The sequence below is a fragment of the Malurus melanocephalus genome, unplaced genomic scaffold (genome assembly GCF_030028575.1).
Source record: "Malurus melanocephalus ecotype Western Australia unplaced genomic scaffold, MMel_1.1 scaffold_98, whole genome shotgun sequence".
In the NCBI taxonomy this organism is placed as follows: Eukaryota; Metazoa; Chordata; class Aves; order Passeriformes; family Maluridae; genus Malurus; species Malurus melanocephalus.
In genome coordinates this window covers 1701039-1716464 of record NW_026623330.1, presented here as the reverse complement: position 1 = coordinate 1716464, position 15426 = coordinate 1701039, and the positions used below count along the sequence as shown (strand labels likewise).

Genomic DNA, 15426 nt, shown 5'->3' with positions numbered 1-15426 from the left:
TCTTACTGGTTTGGTTGGATATTTTAAATTGACTTTAAAATATAATTCGTGTTCTGTCATTAGGTATCGACTCCAAACAGTCAAATCATTGGCTGGAGTGAGCCTGATGTTGAGATTATTGTGGGCATGTCTCAAGTGGGATGATATGGCAGCAAAAGCTCCACCTGGGGGAGGAACCACAAGGACAGGTATTGTTATTTTAAATTTCTGGTTTTCTTTGCAAAAGCTTTTGCTGTAAATTCTGAGTATTATACTCCCTCCAAGCATTTCTCTAAAGACTTGCTGTCAGCTGTGGCATTTGAATTTTGTTTGTACTGGTTGCTATTTGTTTACCTTGGATATATCAGGTTGATTGGAGATTTGGCTTTTATTTGTTTCTCTTATTAATGTACTGGGACTCATTTGTTGCAGAAACAACTGAAACAGAAATTACWACAACAGAAATAATCAAGCGGAGAGATGTTGGTCCGTATGGGATCCGGTCTGAGTACTGTATAAGGAAAATCATTTGTCCCATTGGTGTACCAGAGGCTCCAAAAGGTACATTTGTTTAGACATTTTCTCCCCTCCCTGTAATCTCCTACAGAAATTAAGGTAACTGGATCTTTATGCTAATTCAAAGCATCAAGGGAGCTAATGCAGCTTGCCATGAGCTGTTCATTTACCTACAAGAAACAAATGGACATGATTTATCTGAAGCTGAAGTGCCTTCCTGTTTATAAAATGGACTAAAAACATCACTAAATCTTGGTTTACACTTTAATTTTGTTTTGCACTATAGCTTAATGTKTGTGTTTTGATTGTTCTCTAAAGAAACTCCAACACCCCAGAGGAAGGGACTGCGATCAAGTGCCCTCAGGCCAAAAAGGCCAGAAACACCCAAGCAAACAGGCCCTGTTATAATGGAAACTTGGGTAGCAGAGGAGGAGTTGGAACTGTGGGAGATCAGGGCATTTGCTGAAAGGTAAACAAATTCAAGTGACCTTTTAAAGAAAGTAGTCTTAATTTGTATTTTTGTTAAATAGAGGTTTCCCCTAGGGAACACAAACTTGGTCACTATGATCATTAAAAACACATCTGTGTTGTATTTTTACTGAGTCTTTTGATAGTGATAATCAAGCTTAAAATAAAGCTAAACTATTTGCTGSTACCAAAACTAAGGTATACAGATATTTCAGATTTGTTAGAACTAATATTATTTTAATTTTTCCATGCTTATTAACTAACCACTGTTATATGCTAAAAGGTTATTATTGTAATGCATGGAAAGGCTTTAGSTGCTTTTGGCATGACTTTATACAGTATTTGTTAAATACTTCTATAATCCAAAGAAAATGACTGTGTACAAGTAAATTGAGCCTGAGAATATTCTAGTCATAAGATGCATATTTTCAGTATCACGTGCTTACAGTTGGAACAGCGTTTTTGAGTCTCTTGGAAAGAATAATTTTAAGTATATGTTATTACATGGGCTCCTTGTAGTCTCAGTTGTAATTATAAATTCCAGTTTTGATTAATAGTTTCCTGTACAATGTTGCAGTAGTTTAGCATCAGGATATTTCAGGGATGTTGCATGCAACTTCACTAGTTTATKTCAAAATATTTTTAGAGCCATGACCAGTTTTTCAATGATCTTCTGTCTTGACAGTTGTTCTTATGAGAGCAATTAAACTCTCATCAGAACAAAAGATAAATATAAAAAAATGAAACATAATCCAGTTTGATAATTGGATTTTATATGATGGTATGACTTACTTTTGGTTGTGTCTTTGGCAGGGTGGAGAAGGAAAAGGCACAGGCAGTTGAACAACAGGCTAAGGTTAGTGAACAGAAGAAGGCAGAGGAATTCAAGGCCCAATTGGAGGCTCAGCTAAAACACCAACGTTTGGCTGCCCAGCAGGTGGGGAGCTGTTGGTCATCCAGCAGTCAGCAACTGCTCTGCTCACCACATGCATCACAACCTGGGAAATGAAGTTATCCCTCGCTTACACCATTTCTCAAACAGTGCCAGCTGCAGATTAAGCCATCAAACAATGCTGCTGCCACTGTGCATGTTTGTTATTTTGAAACAGGCTTAAAGCAAAGATTTGTTCTAGATTGCCTTTTTGTTCCCCATGTACTTTAGAAAGGTTTAGTTTGTTTCCATTTTAAAAGAAGGCTGAAAAGCACCCATCTCCAGGTAAGGTCCTCAGTGTTCTATGTAGTGGAAAACTGCCCTKSAGCACAGYTGCCTTGRGAATACAACTGCATTTCATGCTTCAATCAAATKGAATCTTTTGATTTTRTTTTGTCTTAGTTGTCTGAGTTAAGCCCATTGATAATTTTATTTAAATATATGTAGATATATATATGTATTTATACATAAATGTATGCAATTAAAATTAGGAAACCCACTGCTGTGTTGGTATTTCACATACATTATTAAGAACTGTGCTTTTTCCCAACTTATTCCTTTTTCATTTCATCTTCCCTGACAAAAAAACCCATTAGTAGTGAACGAGTGCTTCTGATTTGTGGGCATTACTGCAATATAGTGCTGGAATTTAAATTGAATACAGAGATAACTACAGTAACATGGAAAAAATGCTAGATTAGTTGACATTTTAGAAGAGCCTACTGATACAATCCCTTCACAAAGGGCTCTCCAGATTAAATGTGCCTTTTCAACAGTTACAGCACAGGAGGTCACTGGGTAAGGTAAGGGATTTTGAACCTGATTTTTTTAAGCAGGCTGTAAATTGRATTTGCATTTAAAAGAATGTGTTTTAAAATTGCATTCTCAGTGGTGAAGCAAAATGATACAGTCTGTTTTTCTCTGTAACTGGCAGGATCTCAGTGCAGGAAACTCTAAATTTAGMAATGCTAATAGTAAACTGTGTTGATGATGATGTACCAATTACTGACATAGATGTATGCACATGGTCAAAACCAAATATAGATGGATATGTTTTAAAGTTTTTTTAACATTTCTGATTAATCTGAGACAAAGCAATCCATAAGGGTTTTTTTAAAGTAAAATGTGCAGTGAAATTAACATAAGCCAAGGATTTTAAAGTTGCTATAAAGGAAAATTTCTGGCTGTGTATTCTAAGCAGATTTGTGGCTCTGGACGTCAAGGAGCCTATTCTTCAATCCTCTACAATTTGAGCTAAAATCCTACCAGAGCCCTTTATCTCTCAATACTGACTAGAGACAATGTTTGTGTTGCAAAATCTGAAAATACTAATTATCCCTTTATTCCATTTTCTTTCCAAATTGCATAGAAACGGTTGGAACAGCAGAAGCAGATCCCTGCAGGAGGTGTGGTCCCTGCAGCCACCACAACCAGCAGCCCTGCAACCACAGTCTCCACACCACAGAAAGTTGTGGTGGGCCCTTTGACAGGCCCTGTCCCCACGGGAACCAAAGTAGTGCTTACCACTAAAGTGGGGTCTCCAGCTACAGTAACATTCCAACAGAACAAGAATTTCCATCAGACTTTTGCTACTTGGGTTAAACAAGGCCAATCTTCAACAGGTAAGGAGCCATTTGTCATGGAAGGAACGTGTGCTGGAGTTCATCCTGTGTGTGCATCACATCCTATAGACACATCACATCTCCTCCAAATATGCAGCATTATTATTACATTTCTGGTTATCTTTGCTCTTAACTCTTGCTATRCCAGGAGGACATTTCTGAGATTATAGCTATCTAGTTTTCCCTCGTTCTGACCTGCTAGGAAGTCTCATTTCTGACCTGTCTCATTAATTCCTGGCAGTTATTGTACTAGTAATCATTCATGAAAGCATTCTATGGTGTAACATACCATTTCCAGCMAAGAATCTTTACCAAAGAAAGCATGACACATTCAAAACCACATCTAAAAGTAATCCTGTAATTTGCTGTTTCATACTTGAAAAAAACAATCATTTCATGGACTAATTACTCTGCTCTAAACCTGCCTGTTCTGTGTGCCTCAATAGCCACTAGCACAGCTGCCACCTCAGCCACAACCATTGCCAGCACAGGGCAGACCTTCCAGCTCTCAGGCAGCCCAGTAACGATGGCAGGGAAAGTGATAACTAAGCTGCCACTCCCTGCAAACAGCAAGATTGTTGCCGTCAATGTGCCATCAACTCAAGGAGGTAGGGCAAAGGGAACTGAATAAAAATTCTATTCCAGCTTGCTGTTTAATTCTCCTTTGACACTATTTTCCCAGTGAAGTAAACTGTGACTTGAAAGGGGAAAARTATTTTAGATATGTAAATACAAGTTTCCGCAGCTTGTTCCCCCCTGTGTTGCATATTTGTGTCTGTAAGGGGAAAAATGCAAGTTTTTTGCCTATAAATGATTCTGCATTTCCTAGCACAAAATTAGGAGCTTTATTTTGAACAATGTGGAATGAAGCATGTTTTTTTTTGTTATCTAAATCAACAAAGCAACTTTCTTCACAAAAATATTAATGCCTACAGCTGCTCCTCACTGATGAGCAGGAGTTTGGTTCCTGACTAAGATTAGCATTTTTGATTCTTGCCTYAACAAGAGGACTTAATATTWTGAGATTTGTGAATGTATATTGAASAGAAAARCTCAATTCYCTGTCTCCATTATATTTAGCATCTGAGCAAATCATGAAGGCTGTAGATTTTGTATTGAAATTTCTTAGATGACAGGAGAAGCATTGCCCATTTTCTTCAGCACCAGAGGCTTCTAGGTGAAARGTGTTTAAACTGCTCTCCTACATTTGAAATTAATCAGATTATAGCTTTTAATGGTTGTATAACACTAATTTGTGGCACCCTRTCAGTGCAAGGATTTCTTTGCAGTTACCATCAAACTGATCTTTGTGAAGATTCATACTTTCCTTAATCTTTTCTAAAATACCTGTTYCTTAACTTAAAATGTAGTTGGACTATGGACAAAGTATAATGCTGCTTCTTTTTACAATATGACAAAGGCTCAAAGGTGTTCTAGAAACCTGGAGACTTGAGTTCTAAATGCTACCCTGGAGTGCATTTACTTCTGTTGCTGGCCATTATGTCATTAATGAATTCTCAATTTTTCTTTAATTAGGTGTGGTTCAAGTTCAGCAAAAGGTATTGGGTATCATTCCATCAACTACAGGTGCAAGTCAAACCTTTACTTCATTCCAGCCAAGGACAGCAACTGTAACCATWAGGCCAAACACCACAGGGACATTAGGAACAACAAGCACTTCACAAGTAAGATGTTTTTCTAGTTATTTAACTCTAAACAATGTGGGTGCATAGGTTTTAAGTTTTTGGCAGATTTAGAAGTTCTGTCTAATCACTTWTCAATGTTTTTGCCTCATCTCAGCAATGGTGTGTATGGATTCTTTATTCCAAAAAGGTACAACAATTCCCTCCAGCTGGGAAAATTAAAACACATTAAGAAAAAAATTCAGGGCACATTCCAGGTGGTTTTTTTTCCCAAGTTTACACGTGGTCTCCTCTCTGGTGTGCACAGGTAGTGCAGGGGACACCGCTCCGCCCCGGGATGACGGTGATCCGGACACCACTGCAGCAGTCAACCCTTGGCAAGACCATCATTCGAACACCTGTAGTGGTGCAACAAGGTATTCTGCCAGCCAGTAGGTTCACTTTAATATTTAAATTCCCAGTGTAAAATCCATGGTTTGTTTCTTCATTGATTCCTTGTGTATCATTGTGTCCCAATGCAAAAATCCCTCGTTTTGATGCTTGACTTTTAATTAATGCCTTTGTCGGTTTTTGGATGTGTTGGTTGGAGGCTTTGTCAGTGTTGTTCATCACTGACACTGGGAAATTTTGTACTTAAAATTAAGACCATTGATTTGGGGGAGAAAAAACAACTGAAAACCCCTAAAAACATACAGAATAATTGTGCATTTATAAAGTCTCTATTTTTGTAGTWTTTTTCTTAAGCAGAAGCTGAATGTTTGAAGCACTCCATATGCATGCAACCTTTGTTAAAATAGAAAACATTTTGCAGACATTTTTCAGTCGATCACACAAATGGTTTGTAAAGAAAATTTATGTGCAAACTRTTTGATTCACCTGTCTGTTCACCATCACACCCCAGTGCAAGTTGTGACTCAGASATTTGCTGTGCTTATGGTTAAAAGGCTGAAAATGTGTTTCTTAGCTCAAATTATTCTTTTACAGGTCAGACCCAGCAGGTKGTGACTCAGATAATCAGGGGTCAGCCTGTCTCCACTGCAGTTTCRAGTACCAGCACAGCTTCTTCCAGCACTGGGCAGAAAACCATCACAAGTTCTGCAACAGCCCCACAACAAGTGCAGCCCCAGACCCCAGCACCACCCCCTCGCCCTCAGCAGGGCCAGGTGAAGCTGACAATGGCCCAGCTCACACAGCTCACACAAGGACAGGTAAAAAAAAAAACACTGGGCAACCCTGGGGGTGGAAATGGGATAACAGCCATCCAGCCTTTGGAGTTCAGTCAGTGCCTTTGACCTCAGATTTATTCTGGCTTCATTTAGGATGACCATTGGTATAATTACAGACTGAAAGATGCTTAAATAATGAATRAATACAATAARTAAATACAAATGAAGYMGTTTTAATAGTRAAGTTTTRACTCTCACTTCCTGTTGTRTTTCCCAGTAAKGCAACTGCTATCAGRARTGTTCAGCAGTATGGGAAAAAGTCTTTAATAGCARTAAAGGGACATATTTATTCTGTATGGTCTGTTTTGTAGACATTCAGATCATAATGTTGGTTCCCTGTATTCTGATTTGATGTGAAGATTGAGTTTTAATTCATACTATCCAGAATCTCAGAGGAAAAGTTTGCAATATCTGTAAGCAGAGAAGGAAAAAGTTCTAACAACTTCTGCTCAGATCATGAAGGTCTGTTGGCAAAAAAAAAAGTTTAGAGTCAATCTTCGAGTGAAAATGCATTTCTGTGAGTTACCACAGTATTCTTCAAATTATAAATAATACATGTAAATGATTGCAATGTACAGACTGCTTATTGCCAGGTAAGGTGTTTTTTTTAGGTGGAGCAATGCTTGGAGTTGAAGCTGAAGGGGAGGGTAGGTTTAGATATTGGGAGGAAATTCTTCCTTGTGAGGCCCTGGCACAGGGTGCCCATAGAAGCTGTGGCTGCTCCATCCCTGGAAGTCTCCAGGGCCGGGTTGGATGGGGCTTGGAGCAACCTGGGACAGTGGAAGGTGTGGGTGGAACTGGGTGAGCTTTTTAAGGTCCCTCTCAACCCAAACCATTCTATGATTCTATGAGATTCTACACCAAAGACTCAAGAGTTTTTATTCTKTGCTGTGGGTTCACAAAATGTGTAACGCCCACCCAGTCATCTGTTGGCGATAGAATTATTGAAASAGTCCTTGAGTGTTTTGTGATCTCAGATGCTAGTTTTGGATCTTAGGAATATGGTACATGGTAAAAATACTGAATTCTGAAATCTAAACCCCTGATTGTTCTGATTTTCAKCAAAGTCTSTCAAAKAATTATGTCATTAATACTTAYCAATATTGACTTTTTTTYAGGGTGGCAGTCAAGGYTTAACTGTGGTAATTCAGGGACAAGGTCAAACTACTGGTCAGTTACAATTAATCCCTCAGGGTGTGACTGTAATACCTGGCCCAGGACAGCAGCTGATGCAAGCAGCTATGCCAAATGGTACAATTCAGAGATTTCTGTTCACCCCACTRCCAGCAGCTGCTACCACAGCTAGCACAACTACAACCACCGTTTCTACTTCAACCTCGGGTAAGCATTGTTCTGTTCAGCAGAAAAAAGCTTCCATTTCAATTACATGGGAATATTTATGCAGCTGGAGGTGGCCTGTTACACAGAGTCTGGTTGGGTTCCTGCATGGAGCTCTGCAGAGGGTTTGGATTAGTGAGGCTCATGGCCGTGCCATTTGCAATTAATGGAATCCTCGTTTGTGTCGTTTGCAGCTGCAGGGGAGCAGAAGCCAGCTCTGCAGGCACCACCGGCCCCAACTGTGCCCCAGGGCCAGGGGCAGCCCCAGGGCCAGCCYGGCTCAGCCCCAGCCCAGCCTGCAGGGGCTCAGCCCCAGCCCGAGGCCCCGAGCCAGCCCGAAGTGCCCAGTGACGCCGCGGTGCCCCCCGAAGCTCAGCCGTCCAAGTCTCCAGCTCAGTCTCCAGCGCAGCCCCCGGGGCTCTCTCCAGTTCCAGCCCCGATGCCGCCACAGCCTGCGGTGCTGCCCCCCGGCCAGTGCCAGCCCCAGCCTCAGCATCCAGCTCAGGTGACACCCCACCCCACAGCCCAGTCCCACACGGCCCCATGCTCCCATAAACATTCCAGCTGTGCTGCAGCACACGGCCCCATGCTCCCATAAACATTCCAGCTGTGCTGCAGCAATCACAGCCTCAGGCTCACATCTCGGGCTCAGTCCTTGCGAGTCCTCCCAGTTTAAATCGGGTTTCTGTGCAGTGTCCAGCTCATCCTCAGCTGCAGCTTCAGCAGCCTCCAACAAAACTCATTGGAGTGCCTCAGCTTCAGCAGCAAATGGAAAACCTCTCTGAGCTGTAGCCCCGTGTTGGGGCTCAGATCTGAGACCAGCAGGGCAAAGCGCCCCAGATGGAGCTCCAGTTCCCCCTGAGATCCAGCACAGCAGCCCTTTGCAGGCTCAGCAGATTGCTGGTGTGGTGACAGTGCAAGTAGCTAGAGTTCAGGAGCAGCTGCACAGAGTTCAGCAGCTCAGGGAGCAGCAGCAGAAGAAAAAGCAGCAACAGATAGAAATTAAACGTGAGCGCAGCCTTYAGGCTTCTAATCAAGGTGACATTATCCAGAAACAGGTAAAGTTAGCAGAAGGAAATTAACACTTAATGAATGGGAGAAATCTAATTTGAAATGCCTGTTCTTGTTAACAGTGTTAATACATTTGATAGGCAGTTAATTTGATTCTTTCAAAGATGGTACCACTTTGAAAGCAAAAGATGTTGCTTTTGGCAATTTAATGACATATTCCAAGTTAATTCAGCACATCAAGTCACTTCTACCCTGTTTGCATTCCTCTGTCACCTTGATTCAACTTGCTACTACCTGCTGGGACAAATGCATCTCTGTTCTCAGCTCAGGAAAGATAGGTCAGAGCTAGGAGAGTTGATGGATAGAGTACACGTGCAGTACTCTGATTACCTGAAAACTGAGGTTCCAAAGAGGTATCTGAATGTAATGCTGTTGGATGGCTGTGGGGCTTTAAAAAAAATACAATATTTCCAAAATAAAACAACCAGTCACTGAGGAAATGCAGTTCAATTTACATTTAGTCCCTGGGTTTAAACTTCACGTAAGCAAAATATCCTGCTCTGCGGGGTGGTGATGTTCATTTTCAAATTCTTTTTCAATTTTCTGATAATTGTTTTAAACAAGCACTGCTCCCCTGATAAAAAAATCAGCTTTATTTGGTCAGTCAGTGAAATGAATGACACTTCTTTAACTTAGGAAATGTCCTGGTTCTCCCCATAATACTGTGAAATACTGGTTAAAGTTTTCATCTTTTATTTTGAATTCTGCGTCATCCTACAGGTGGTTATGAAGCAGAATGCTGTCATAGAACATTTGAAACAGAAGAAGACACTGACTCCAGCTGAGAGGGAAGAAAATCAGAGGTGAATGTGCATTACAGTGCATCTATAGCTGTCAATTTTTTTATTTATTACATCTTAATTCTATCGTAATGAAATGCTGGTTTGTAAAAACCTGTCTAAAGAAGTGTTGCTGTTCTAAATTGGTTAGAGTAACACTCAGAAGTAACTTTCATAATGATTTTTAATTGAATCTTGTATAATCTCAATTTTATTCTGATTATATGCTTTCTGAGTAATCCATGTCGTGTTTGAAGCTGGCCACGGTTTTCAAACTCAAGTAAAAGACATCCTTAAAGGAGCACAGGATGGAGATTTAATGGTTCTGCTGTAAAAAAAGCCTGGATTTTGTTTGTCCTTTATCATGGCCATGTGTTTCCATTCTTGTCCCTGCACATCCCACTCTGCAGAAGGAGCTGAAGAGTTGGAAGACAGATTGACAAACTGAGAGATTTTATGCTTGAAGCTGCTAAACAGAAATTTGCAGTGTTTGTCATTTGTCTTGAGATTATTTTGACTCCTTTTCACACATGCAGTKGCTCCAATTAGATAATCACAAGTGTGTGTCAGATACTAAGAAAAAGAAGAGTGTGTTTTATGAAATTTCGATCATCAAATCACAAGCTCAGTTGATTACAACACTATCCCTGGGTGCCACTCCTTTACTGTTCACAGTTGCATAAAGAAAAAGATGTATTGGATGTGCTCTTCATTTCATGGTGTCAGACAGTGAAATAGGTGTTTGAACTGATAAAAGTCCAATTTCTGAGAATGACGAAAAAATAGTTCTAACTAGCTTGGTTCATGATGCAGCTGCCTTGCCATCTCACTGATTTATTCTCCAAAAATCTGATTTGGAGATATTAAGTCGGTGAAAAAAAAAGAGACTAAACCAAGTAGATACAGTGCAGGTATAAAGAGCAAACTAAACAAAATTGTATGGCCCTACAGCTGTCTACCTACATGTTACATTTGTCATCAAAATCCAGCTGTCTGTCAAAGGACAAAATGTCTGAAAYCAGATTTACCAGCAGCTGCTTGTCCTGGCCATTGCTATTCTGCTGTTTCCTCTCAGCTCAATGGGAGTTGTTTTTCACGGTCACTCTGGCAACGGGAAGCATTTGGTTTTCTAGTGGTTTTGAAAAAGAATGGGGAAGGGAAGAGTAAATTCAGAGGAGCCAAAATACATTCATTTTCTAATTGAAATATAAAGGAAAATAAATGAAAGTTGCAGAACAAGTGARCAGGAAAATAGATTTTATAGTTGAATGTACAACAAGCAGATGAAAAACTAATCTTGAGCTGTCATTAGTGGAAAAATTTGGAACTGTTTATAGTGAATTCTATACAGTGAAAAGTATTTGTCAGTCCTTATGGCAAAACACAAAATCTTGGTAATATTTGATGGTCACTGAAGCATAGAAATGTCTGTTTTAGAAGAAGCTACCGGCTTCCAACTCATTTTCATCCTACATCAGAATAAAAATCCAGCTCTTTCAAGCAAATCTTGGAAACTGAATTGAGTGAAAATGTCTCTCATCCTACTAAAGCCAAAGCTTTGTTGGAATCGTATGGGGGAGGGGAGGAACAATTAGTACTCAGATCATTTAAGTGAAATTGGGACTGGCCCTCTTGAGCCTAACAAGGGACTTGATCTCTCCCAGCAGAGTTTTGGTAAATAAGCAGGAGTGGAAGCACTGAGTGCTGCTAAATTTACCTTGTGCATCTTAGGAAATATAATAATGACCTTGCAGCGACTGGAGAATTGATTCTGCATTCTCAGCTGGGAATAAACAGGCAGCTCAGCACAATGTCCTTTTCCTTTATTTCTTCCCCAGAATGATTGTGTGCAACCAAGTGATGAAATACATTCTGGATAAGATAGACAAAGAAGAAAAACAGGCAGCTAAGAAACGGAAACGAGAGGAGAGCGTGGAGCAGAAGCGGAGCAAACAGAACGCCACCAAGCTCTCAGCTTTGCTTTTCAAGCATAAAGAGCAGCTGAAAGCTGAAATACTGAAAAAAAGAGCACTTCTGGACAAAGATYTGCAAATTGAAGTGCAGGTAAGGACAGAGTCTCAAAGACTAATTTGATGTTAAGCTGGGGATTTTTAATTTCTGTGTTAATCTTTGTTGTCTGTTTGCTCATGAGATTTTRAGGAAATTTACAGGAAGAAGCTGTGGTTGTGGATCTCTGCGAAGGTACTCTGTGTCCTTTGGGGGCCTCTTGGTTTTCTTGTGGACTGAAATTACCTTCTTYCATGAAATACCTTCTGATAAGTTACAGCTAGGGGGCCATAGTAGCCCAAGAGTGTCATCCCTTAATATTATGTGAACTGTAGGTTTGAGAACATGAAAGAAATGCATATTGAAATGGATTTATTTATTTTCTTTTGGTTAAAMATGGGGATTTTTGCCTTGATTGTAACCCTGTCTTGCAACAATCATATGAAGTCCCTCTCTCTCTATTTATTCATTTAATACACTTCAGGAGGAGCTAAAGAAAGACTTGACTAAAATTAAGAAAGAGAAAGAAAGGGCCCAGGCAGCAGCTGCTGCAGCAGCAGCCGCAGCTGCCGCCGCCGCCGCCGCTGCTCCGCCACCACCGCCACCAGTGCCACCAGCACCGCCACAGCCACCCGCAGCCAGCGTCACCTCCTCCTCCTCCACCACTGTCCCCGTGCCAGTCTCCTCCCAGAAGAGGAAACGAGAGGAGGAGAAGGATTCCTCAGCTTCCAAGTCCAAGAAAAAGAAAATGATTTCTACTACCTCAAAGGAAACGAAGAAGGACACAAAGCTTTACTGCATCTGTAAAACGCCTTACGACGAGTCCAAGTGAGTARCGATGTCACAGCTCCTCCTGCATGTCCTTAGCCTTAGGTTCAGTGTCAGCTCTTAGTGCCAGCTAGTGCTAGAAGTGGAGATAGTGGCAGGTTATTGCAGTGATCACTGAGGTGCAGAGARTAAAGKCTCTATTTTCCACTAGCAGTTAGAAATATTAACATACTCGGTTGATACTGTTCCTGTGCGTGGTTTATATTTTACTCGTTTGCATGTCTCCATTGTGTGACCTTCCTGTCTCACATGCACATACTCTTTTCTTTTTTTCCCTTCGCTCTGTTACTTTCTTTTGCTGTTTTGCCTCTGCCTCAGAAGCAAGTGACTATTTGGTTTGAGCAATTTCTTGTGAATAAGTAGTTAATGTTCTTCAGAAATAGCTTTGGTACCATCTTCCAATAAATGACTTCTTTTGGTAAGGCAGTACCTGGTAAAGGGGGCTCCAAGTCGCTGGACTGCAGTTCACTTTGGCCAATGTTTCTGGGAGAARTGGTTTCCATGTGTTATTATTTGCATTCCAGGGTTGATAAAAATGAATGTTTAAGCATTTGACAAAGTGAAAACTGCAGTTCTCTGTAGTTTGATTCTGACTGTGAATGAGGAAAAGTATTAATGCTACACACAGAGCTTGTGAAGGAATGGTGGAAGTGGTGAAGTGGAGGATCAGTGGATTCCAGGGGATGGTGTTGCACATTCCTGCTTAAGCTAGAGGTGAMTAGCAGCAGTGGTTAGTGATGGTAAACATCTGAGAGCGGTGTAGAGATTTGTGTACAATAAATGTGACTTCAGACCAATTCCAAGTAAGTGACAATATCCAAAAGCATGAACTGGTGCCATTTGCTGGTGCTTTAAGGCCGATAACAAAGAAATCATGGATCTGGAGTGCTTTCACTCCATGGGTCATGGTTCTTCATTCTAAGGTTAGGGCCMGGACTAGGGAACCTCTTGAGGTTCCTTCTAGTCTTTTTTGGGTTTTAWTATTTTTTTCTTTTTAACAAAGTTGAGTTCTTGGAGGTTTTTTCCACCTTGGTTTTGAGTAGCTCTGGCCATTGCACCGTTGCTTCGATGTGGGAAATGAGGCTGCTCCCTGGACTGACAGTGCTGCAGGAAGAGCARAATGATGCCCTGGCTGTTGTGTCACTGTCACCTCTGAGGGATGTCCCCAGCCTCACTTAAYTTTGTGTCAGTTTTTCTGTCACCCAGTGCACTTAGGAGGGACTGTGTTCTCTGGCTGTGATACCAGAGGTCTCTGTGTTACTGCATCTGGACTTAGGGAGTGATTTGATTGTCAGACTAACTCTTTGTGTTGACTCTCATGGTCACAGAATGAATTTTGGTAGCTTGAATTGAGAACTGTGCTTCAGCACACTGAATAAAACTTCAAGAAAATGGAATATTAATAACTCAGTAGTATCCTTTGCAATATGATTGAGCTCTGCTGCTTTGCTTTTTTGAATTTGAAATCCGATGTTCCTACAAATGATGACTGTACTGTTGAAGTACATAATYCTATCTCTGTTTGGAAAGGAATTAGTCACATATAAAACAGTTTYGTGAGAATTTTTCTTTAATTTTTCATGTATATGTAGGCATTGRATCGTCCTCTTTGTACTGGTGTCTCTTTTCTACTTCAGAAAAGATAGGTGTGCTACTTGAAAAGCCAACTCGTGGTATTTTATGAATACCCTGTGGGGGTTTTTTTATTTAGTAAAACCTTATAAGCTGTTTTTGTTTGTATTTTATTGCAAATCTCTTATGTTTAGTTCTCATTCGTGATACTCCAGGGTTACAGGGATTTGCTGATACTGTTTTCAAGGAGATCTTTCTAAGATTCCTACTTAGATTCCARCTTATTTGTTAAATGTGGGACCTGTTCCACATTCCAGTGGCAAGGTTTAGCATCTACAGCTGGATCCAAATGTGCTTCCACATCCCCAGGAGCAGACACAGCCCCTCTGGGGAAGGGGGCACAGGCTGAGTTGCTGATAGTTGTCAGAATCTACATCTATCCATTCTTTATGGAAATTGAGTTGTGTGATATTTATTTTAGGATCTACCTGACTAAAAAAGAAGAGAAAAAGGCAGGATCTGAGTGTCCAGGAGTGTGCAGAGGACATCAGAGATGCTTCTTGTGAAACATGGGGGAGCTACTGCCCTGTTGGTGCTGTGGTGTCTCCAGGGTGTTGCTGACAGGGTGGCAGGAATTCCTACAGCAACAGCTGGCAGGGGGTTGTGGGTTCCAAAATCCAGGAGGATTTTGAGGATTTTGAGGTTCTGAGTCTGCTTGCTTTTGCTCAGGCAGAGAGAATGGATGTGAGCGTCACCCATCTGGTTGTCCCTGGTCATAGGTGTGTTCTGAGAGATCCATACACGAGTTACAAACATCCTGGCATAATATTTTACAGTTTTGTCACATCATTCTGTGCAAGGTCCCATTGCCATGATTCTGTCCCTGGTTCCCTTCACTTTGTGTCATACCATACCTGGTTCTGTCACACRGCTGTGTCTGAGAGGAGACATTATTCACTCAAAATTCCACTTTGTCGCAGTTTTAAGTAGTTTATTACCAGTTTCTCAGTGCACACCCCCTCAAAAAAAAAAAACCAACCAAAAAACACCAAGACTTAAAATTGACAACCATGCCCTGACCCCATTTTCCTTCGTATCATGTTACACCAAGATGTACCTACACACTGCTGGTTGCATGTTCTTGTAGTGTACTCGTAACTCCTAGTTGGTGTTTGCGCTTTGCTTTTGTTTTTTAAATTAACTGAGACCTACATTTTCAAACCTTAAGGAAATGTTTCAGTGGCTTTTGAGCTGCAATTTTGAAAATGTAAACCTTTTTCTTTGGCCTTGTCTTTTTGTGCCTTTGACAGTTTTTCACACACACGTTGAAGACAGTAGATTTTTAGCCCATGGTTTTGTCAAAGTCTGGTTGTATATTAATATGTACATATTAATACATGTGCATTTTGATAAATTGTCAGTTTAAAATTGACCCAAGTGACCTTA

The 15426-nt window shown here is 40.7% G+C and overlaps 1 protein-coding gene across 9 annotated transcripts in view; it reads left to right on the top strand.

Annotated features, from left to right (window-relative positions):
• Window positions 1-15426, top strand: part of BPTF (bromodomain PHD finger transcription factor) — a 49468-nt gene that overhangs the window by 28337 nt on the left and 5705 nt on the right. For 4 of the 9 annotated variants that reach the window (XM_057368872.1, XM_057368871.1, XM_057368876.1 and 1 more), the window contains exons 14-27: window positions 64-188; window positions 412-540; window positions 814-964; window positions 1777-1900; window positions 3264-3516; window positions 3963-4124; window positions 5053-5201; window positions 5467-5590; window positions 6144-6367; window positions 7504-7726; window positions 7918-8228; window positions 9515-9597; window positions 11412-11637; window positions 12065-12408. In XM_057368872.1, coding sequence (XP_057224855.1) covers window positions 64-188; window positions 412-540; window positions 814-964; window positions 1777-1900; window positions 3264-3516; window positions 3963-4124; window positions 5053-5201; window positions 5467-5590; window positions 6144-6367; window positions 7504-7726; window positions 7918-8228; window positions 9515-9597; window positions 11412-11637; window positions 12065-12408 — 2628 coding nt within the window. The remainder of the gene's footprint in view (window positions 1-63; window positions 189-411; window positions 541-813; window positions 965-1776; window positions 1901-3263; window positions 3517-3962; window positions 4125-5052; window positions 5202-5466; window positions 5591-6143; window positions 6368-7503; window positions 7727-7917; window positions 8229-9514; window positions 9598-11411; window positions 11638-12064; window positions 12409-15426) is intronic. The other 5 variants (XM_057368877.1, XM_057368873.1, XM_057368874.1 and 2 more) reach the window with 4 other exon arrangements.